Source organism: Nematolebias whitei, chromosome 9 (assembly GCF_014905685.2).
Source record: "Nematolebias whitei isolate Nwh7 chromosome 9, NemWhi1, whole genome shotgun sequence".
In the NCBI taxonomy this organism is placed as follows: domain Eukaryota; kingdom Metazoa; phylum Chordata; class Actinopteri; order Cyprinodontiformes; family Rivulidae; genus Nematolebias; species Nematolebias whitei.
Genome location: NC_056506.1, coordinates 40,500,468 through 40,508,729, shown reverse-complemented (window position 1 = coordinate 40,508,729; position 8,262 = coordinate 40,500,468). Strand labels below are relative to the sequence as shown.

General features: G+C 38.4%; 1 protein-coding gene across 1 annotated transcript in view; it reads left to right on the top strand.

The window, feature by feature from the left end:
• LOC119414719 (RNA-binding Raly-like protein) overlaps positions 1-8,262 on the top strand; it is a 68,137-nt gene that overhangs the window by 55,439 nt on the left and 4,436 nt on the right. Inside the window, exons 3-4 of the mRNA XM_037681826.1 lie at positions 4,235-4,310; positions 7,442-7,489. Coding sequence (XP_037537754.1) covers positions 4,235-4,310; positions 7,442-7,489 — 124 coding nt within the window. The remainder of the gene's footprint in view (positions 1-4,234; positions 4,311-7,441; positions 7,490-8,262) is intronic.

Here is an 8,262-nt window from a genome sequence, read left to right as displayed (position 1 = left end):
GGGGGGAAGCAGGGAGTCTAAAGGAAACTGAAGGATGAGAAAACATGAGCTCCAAACACGTGACAGGGAGTGTTTTTGAAGATCAGGCGCAGCAGTCTGTGTGTTAACGTCAACCCCTGCTTTGTGTGAGCTGGTCTGTTAGCAAAATATTTCATGTACTAATGGGCAGGTTTTAATAAAATTCAGAAAGTAAGCACTGAATTCAGAATAGAATTCAAAGTCTTACTTCTAACCTACAAAGCTCTCAACAACCTAGCTCCATCTTATATTACAGATCTTATTGTTCCATATTTTCACGACAGAGCACTTCGCTCTCAGACTGCAGGTTTACTTGCGGTTCCTAGAGTTTCCAAAAGCAGAATGGAAGGAAGGTCTTTCAGTTATCAGGCTCCTCTCTTGTGGAACCAACTTCCAGTTTCTGTCCATGAGGCTGACACATTGTCCAGTTTTAAGACTGGACTTAAAACTTTCCATTTTGATAAATCCTATAGTTAGGGTTGGCTTGCTATGCTGCTATAGGCTTATAGTACTACTAGAGGACAAATTGACCTCATTTCCTTAAATGAATTGTTAAAATTGAATGGTTTTCATTTGATACTATTTCTATCTCAACATGTGATTCTCGACCTGCCATTGTGTATCTATTCCTCCTTTCTGTTTCTCTCAAACCCAGCCAGTCGAAGCAGATGACCGCTTGTCCTGAGCCTGGTTCTGCTTAAGGTTTCTTCTTCATGAGGGAGTTTTTCCTTTCCACTGTCGCCTTCATGCTTGCTCAAGATGAGAGTTTTGCCATGAAGTTAAACTCAAAGCAGTCTGCTCTTCAGATAAATAATGTTGTTAACTATGAATGTTTCTGTTCAGTGCCCTGAGACGACTTCTGTTGTGACTTGGTGCTTTATAAATAAACTGAATTGAATTGAACAAATCTACAGCTAATTCGTTTTTGGAGTCAGCTTGACATCAAGATAGCTGCTACAACTAATCAACCTTAGCACAAACATGGCTACAACACATTTACTTTTACAGGTATTGAGCTCAAATCTGGTGTGGTAGTAGCTGAAACTCATCCCCAACTCAAAGACCAAGCTCTAACAGGTCACACAAAATCTTAGTTTAAAACGACATTTCTTTAAAGATTGCTGGTTTAATTTTTATGAATAAAAACTTGCTGTAGGAAACCAAAACAGCGTGTGAGATCATTTGGATTCTTTAATTTAAAGTCCAGGCCAGTAGCGCAGCAGCTGGAGACCTAAAACACAAAAACAAAACTTCGGCTGCATCACTTCGAGCGAAGCCTGTCATGTCGTCTGCGACGTGCCGAACCCCAGAGCTGCTGTTTTATCTGAGCAGCTCAAAGATGTCAGAGCCTCTGTGTGTGTGTGTGTGTGTGTGTGTGTGTGTGTGCGTTTGAGTTTTGTTTGTGTCTTTGTGTGTGACCTTGAGCAGCACTCAGGGATTATTGAGATTTGGAGCAGAGGCAGAGACGACGGGGGTGACAGTCGAAACGCAGCGACATCAGTCTGCTCGGAGGCAGCAGACTTGTTGGCAGGTCGGGTCGTCGGTCGTGACGGGGGCCGTGGGGCGCGTGCTGATCAGTCGCAGAGCTCTGCTAATGCACTTAGAGACTCTCCTTCTTGTTTATGTTTCTAACTCTTCACTGAATGTCCTAACACTGATTTTGAACTTTTTATTTTTGCATAATCAGCATCTCACTCATCTCTATGTTAAACAATATAAACAAACGCTCTGGTGTTAAAAATGTATTACAAGAATGTTTGTTGTGAGAAAAATACAAAGGTGTTTGTGTCGTTTTTTACCAACCTGCACGTCTGTCTGTCTTTTGACAAGATACCTCATGAACTTCTGAATTAATTTTAATGAAACTTTCAGGAAATCATTAAATTCACATCTACAACTACATAACGTTTGGAGCCAGCCTAATTCAAGATGGCCGCCACAACCAATGACCTTAGAAAACACAAACATGTCTATAATTCGTACAGTTTTACAGATACTGAGCTAAACTTTAGCATGGTGGTAGCTGAGACAACTACAGCGTCTTTGTCAAGCCTTCATTTATTCACATGCAACTTTATTTAAATGTTTTTAAAAATTAAAAACAAAAATTGTTTGCAGTTCAATTTAACTTATGTTGCTGTTTTGAACACAAAAGCAGCTTAAATAGCCTAATAAAATAAATCTGACAAAACTAAAATGTGCAAAGAAAAGATAAAAATTATTAATAAAAAAATCCAGAGAAATTGCATTTCGTCTGAAAATGCAGTGTGAATGCTTATTGCAGAAGAACTTGGTGAAAAACAGCTGCAATGAGCTAAAATGTATTCTAAAATATGGCTAAAATGGAAGAACAATACTAATTTAGCAGAAGAAAGCATGAAGGAAACATATTTGCTGAATTGGGTTTCAATGAGCAGAAATGAGCACAGAAATTAGGAAATTAACAGTAGCTAAAAAAAAACCCCTGAAAATACCAAAAATGCTGAAAAATAGCTGAAAAGGCAGAAAGAAGCTTTAACTACCAGAAGGAGGTGGAAGGAGCTTAAATGAGTTCAAGAAATGTGGAATTACCTGCAAAAGCTTAAAACAGCATCAAAACAGCTAAATAGTAGCTGAAAGAGCAGAAAAAGCTGAAACTAGTAGACAGAAACTGAAATTAGCATAAAGAAGTTAATTAGGCTGAAAGTAGCAAAAATTACCATGAAAAACTTGAATTTATCTGAAAACAGCTGAAATTAGCTAGAAGAATGTAAAAAAAAAAAAAAAAAAAAGGTAGCTGAAAAGGTGGATCAAGCTTAAATTAGCAAAAGAAAGCAGAAAGACCACATTTGCTCAATTAGGCTGAAAGAAGCAAAAATGAGAACAAAATAGTGGAAATCATCCGAAAAAAAGCTGAAATGGGCAAAACAGCTGAAAAGTAGCTAAAAAGGCAGAAAGAAGCTGACATTCCCGTAAGTGGAGAGAGCGCATTTTTGCTGAATTAGGCTGAAACGGGTTTAAATGATTGCATAAAATGTGGAAATAGCTGAAAAAAATTAGCATAAAACAGCTAAATAGTAATAGGCAGCACGGTGGCGCAACTGGTAGAGCTGCTGCCTCTCAGCGAGCAGGTCCCTGGTTCAAACCCCGGTCCGGGGGCCTTTCTGGGTGGAGTTTGCATGTTCTCTCCGTGCATGCGTGGGTTTTCTCCGGGTGCTCCGGTTTCCTCCCACAGACCAAAAACATGCATGTTAGGCTGATTGGTAACTCTAAATTGTCCCTAGGTGTGAGTGAGAGAGTGAATGGTTGTTTGTCTTGTTTGTCTCTATGTGTCCCTGTGATGGACTGGAGACCTGTCCAGGGTGTACCCCGCCCCTCGCACAGTGATTACTGGACATGGGCACCAGCGACCCCCGTGACCCAAAATGGAATAAACGGGTAAAGAAAATGGATGGATGGATGGACAGCTAAATAGTAGCTGAAATAACAGATAAAGCTGAAACATTCAGAAATAAGCTGAAAGGAGCATAACAAGCTGAAATTAGCAGAAATAAGTTAAAAAAACACAAAGATGTCAGCAGAAATATTCTGAAAAGAGCACAAAACAGCTGAAATTAGCTGCAAGTAGCTGAAAAAATGTTTAAATTTGCACAAGGAAGCTGAAAGAAGCTGAACCAAAACCAAATGTGAAAGGAACTGTAAAAGGTTGTAAACACATCTAAATATTTGAAGAATGGAAAATTAGATCAGTTCATTTTCTTTGAGGAAAAAAAAATAGCAGAAAAGGCTAAATATTTCAAAAAGCTAAAGTTGCACCAAAACTAAAAACCATAACAGGATTGTCCTGAAAGAGCTGAACATTTTGATAAATAATTTTTTGAAATAGCACAAAATGTGGGGAACAAGAAAGACGCCACAAAATGTACGGAAGCAAAATGGATCATAATGATGTGAATGCTTCATAAACATTCACACAACAATGACGTCATCATTCTTTCAATGAACGAGATCACCCGCTGACTTTCATTACAGAGCCTTCATGGTCAAATCTTGAAATAAAAATTTTGACTACCAAATATTCATCTAAAGAACCTACTTGTACAATTTCTGCCTTCATTTCTTTTCCTTTACTGCTTTATTCAGAACTCGGAGGTTCAGAAGAAACAGCAGCCGTCTCCACATGTTCATTTGAAGTTTCTTGTTCATTTATCCTGATTTTTGTTTTATCTCTTTCCAGATATCAACATGGCCGGAGAACCCAAACCGTACAGGCCCAAGATTGTCTCCAAGAGACCCCTGTCGTCCCTCTACAGGTTGGCAAGCAGCAGTTTGTAATGTTTTTTACTTCTCTGTTCACCCGCTACGATTGATGAGCAGCATGTTTGGCTTCTTACTTCACTACTGCGTTATCTTTAATATTGTTGTATGGTTCACATACAACCAGATTCGGAGAGCTATCCAACTTTGCAAATGCAACATCTTAAAAACAAACGTTAAAAAATGACAAATATAAACTGAACATTCATTCAGAAAAGCACAAAACAAGAACAACACAAGAAAACACTCAAGAAGTGAGGACGTTTTCATAGTTAACAATAATAATAAGGAACCTGTTAAGTTTTATTAACTCAGCTCCTCTGAAGTTAAAAGAAATGTGACCAACACATCAAACCAAGGGTTATTAAGTCAGATTTGGTCAAAATGAACAAAGAATATATTTTTTCAGATTTCTGCTGTTTTAAGCTTCATTCTGATACTGAGCTCATCTGCATGCTTCCAGAGATATGGCTGATTGGGTAAACCCCTGGAAAACGGGTCTGAACCCCATTTTTGGTTTATTCTAATGAGGATTTCTTGATGTAGTTTGAAAGGGGAAACCTCAAACCATATTTAATAATCAGAATTTCCCAACTATAAAGAAAACTAACTTGGCTAGTGTGCAGAGAAAGTTGTGAAAATCCAAGGCTGTTCTGCTCAAAGTCATAGTTGTTGGTTCAATGGCCCTGAGGTGTAAATAAACAACATTTGAAAAAACAGAATTACATTTGAAAAACTCAATTACATTAAGCCAAACCGGAAGTGGTGGTTTTTGTGTGTGTGTGTGTGTGTGTGTGTGCGTCTTTTTTTATTTACTTTATTAACAACAGAACAATGTATAGTACACACACACAACAGTTAGCAGGCTAGCCTTTAGCCTCTAGAAATGGAGGGCTATGATTTGTTCAAGCTTAAAGAAGATATGATGCCGGAAAAACTCAACAGGATCTTCAAGGTAATTAAGTTTTGTTGACATACATTTTAGTTTTACATTTTAGTTTTACATTTTAGTTTTACATTTTAGTTTTACATTTTAGTTTTACATTTTAGTTTTACTGGCACGGCATTAGTAATATTGTGTACATACCATGATCAAACGATAAAATTAACATGAGGCGAGCCCCCAGATTTTGCAAACTATAAATAAATACATTTGGCCACAGAGAACCAACCTAGCCTGTGCTAGTTAGAAAACATTAGCAAATGTACCAGTGATTAGCCATTTTATTTGATTTGTTGTACATCCTAAAATAATTCAAGTCTCTTCAGTTTTAACTTTTACCGGGCAAGTCCTTAGATAAACCTTTGTAATCTGTGCTCACATTTAATCTGCCAGTCACAACAAATCATAATTTAATAAATCGGTTGCATGATTTAAATTCAAAGTAATTTTTAACTATCAATAACAACATTTATTTTGTTCTGACTTATCTTCTTCTTTAAGCTTAAACAAAACATAGCTTTCTATTTCTACAGGCTATACTGTACATTGTTCTGTTGTTCTGTTTTATATTGTTAATAAAGTAACCCCCCCCACACACACACACATCACTTCCGGTTTGGCTTAATATGATTCAGTTTTTTCAAATGTAATTCCTTTTTTTTCCCAAATGTGATTCCGACCACTTCGGCCACTTCCGCTTTGGCCGCTTCCGCTTTGGCCACTTCCGCTTTGGTCGCTTCCGCTTTGGTTACTTCCGCTTTGCTCACTTCCGCTTTGCTCACTTCCACCTTGGCTTAACGTAATTCCGTTTTTTCAAATGTTGTTGTGTTTGTGTTGTTTATGTTGTTTTTAAAAAAAAAGTAATTCTGTTTATTCAAATGTTGTTCATTTACACCTCAGGGCCACCGTAGGATTTCTTCACGCCATTTGAAAGAGGAAACCTCAGACCATACTCGGTTATCAGAATTTCCCAACTAGAAAGAAAACTAGCTTCGCTAGCGTTCAGAGAAAGTTGTGAAAATCTAAGGCTGTTCTGCTCAAAGTCATAGCTGTTGATTCAATGCACTGTAGCTGCCTGCCCTGCGATTTAATCCTCGGTTCAATGTTACGGGTCACATATGTCAAAATGCAAATAGAAACATTAACATTTATTTATTTAAACTTTTATGGATGATTTTGAGGTTTGGCCAAGTGTTTGGTTGAAGCTAAACATTCTCAGTTTTACCACACAAACAAAAACATGAAGTTTCTTTGGATAAAACTTCTAAAAATAAATTAAAAAGGTTTCTCACTTTCTTCAAGTCTCCACTAAACGCATTAGAAAGTCTTTGTACTGTATTTTGTTTCAGTCACCGTTGAACGGAGGTTGGACCCATCAGTGCAGTCTGACTCGAGGAGCTAAAAAAAAACAACAACTTAACATTAATTTAGAACAAAACAAACTGCTTCTAAACTTACAAGAACGGAGAATCGGCACGTGGTTTGAAGCATCCTCCGTGCTCTGGAAGGTGAAAATGGATGAGACCTGAGGGAATAAAAAGATCAGGGCTGATGAGTGGAGTGTCTGCAGCTGAGACAGAAGGAGATGGGCGTGGCAGACTGACTGGAAAAGTACTGTCTGAGGGAGAAGTGGCGCAAAAAACAACAAAGACAGATCAAATGAAAACACAAGTAAGAACTGAGCATGACAAAACTAAAAGGGAACAAATAGGAGCGTGGTGGCGCAGAGGTTAAAGAAGGCAAGCCTGTGATCGGAAGGTCGCTGGTTCAACCTCCCAGGACCGACAACATCAAAGGGGGGTGGGAAAGGTGAGGCAGCCACACCTGCCTCCACCCTCATTTGCCCCACTCTGGGCCCTTAACCTCCACCATCTGCTCCTCCGGGCGCCGTAGATGGCAGCTCTGCTCCACACAGAGAGCGGTGGTAGCTCAGTGGTCTGTGGTTGTGTCAGGAAGGGCATCTGGCCTAAAAACAATTGCCAAGTCTGTGCAAGTTAGTTCGCTGTGGCGACCCCTGAAGAAGGGAGCAGCTGAAAGAAGAACAAAAAAGGGAATAAAGCTAAAAACATAAAGCGGAACCAAAACCTACCCAGAAACCAAGACCCTGCCATTTTCTGTTTTTTGTTTTCTGATTTTCTTGTTTCGTCGGTCGGTTCCATCTCTGATCAACCTGTTTGTTCACAGCGGCTACGAGTTCGAGTACGACTACTACAGAGACGATTTCTACAGCAGGTATGTCAACGATATTTTATTCTTTCTCCTCATTTCTGGTCTTCAGAAACGATTTTTAATGGAAATAGCCTCCATTTTCTCTCTCAGGTAAAGTAACCTGCGGAGGAATGAATCGGTCTCAATAATGACACTTTTACCTCCTGAATGTCAGAGTGTCCCCTGGCTGGACGTCTGTGCCAGTGAGACAGAGAGACATGGGGACGGGGGACTTCATTCTGACATTTTCACCAGCTTGTTTACTGCCTCTGCTCTGAGGAGAGAAAAACGTCTGTTTGAGTCATTATTTGGTCGTTAAACGTGTCTCAGCTGCAGCTTGTTCCTGTCGTCCATCTTCATAAACGTTTGTTTTTTATCTAACATTTAATTATCTGCTGGAAAAAGCTTGTTAGTGTTTATGATGTCATTTTAATGCCAATGTAAAATGGAGCTGGTAGCGATTTTTCTGAAAAATCTCAGAAATTCTAACAATATTTTTATATATTTACATAAAATATATAAATGGAATTAGCTGAAAAGTCATACATTTAGGAGAAAAACGCAGAATTTTCTGAGAATTAAACTTAAATCTAATTTCGCCATTGTATGGAAACATACAGTGTTGACATTGTGATGACATTATTATTATTATTAAATTTACTTTACAATCTCAGATATTGAGATTGTTCGATTATGAATTATACAAGACAAAATAGTAAAGTTGTATATAAAAAGAATATCAGCGTATAAATGTAAGTGTGACTCCTAAATTTATGAAAAATAGAGAAGTTTTTGGT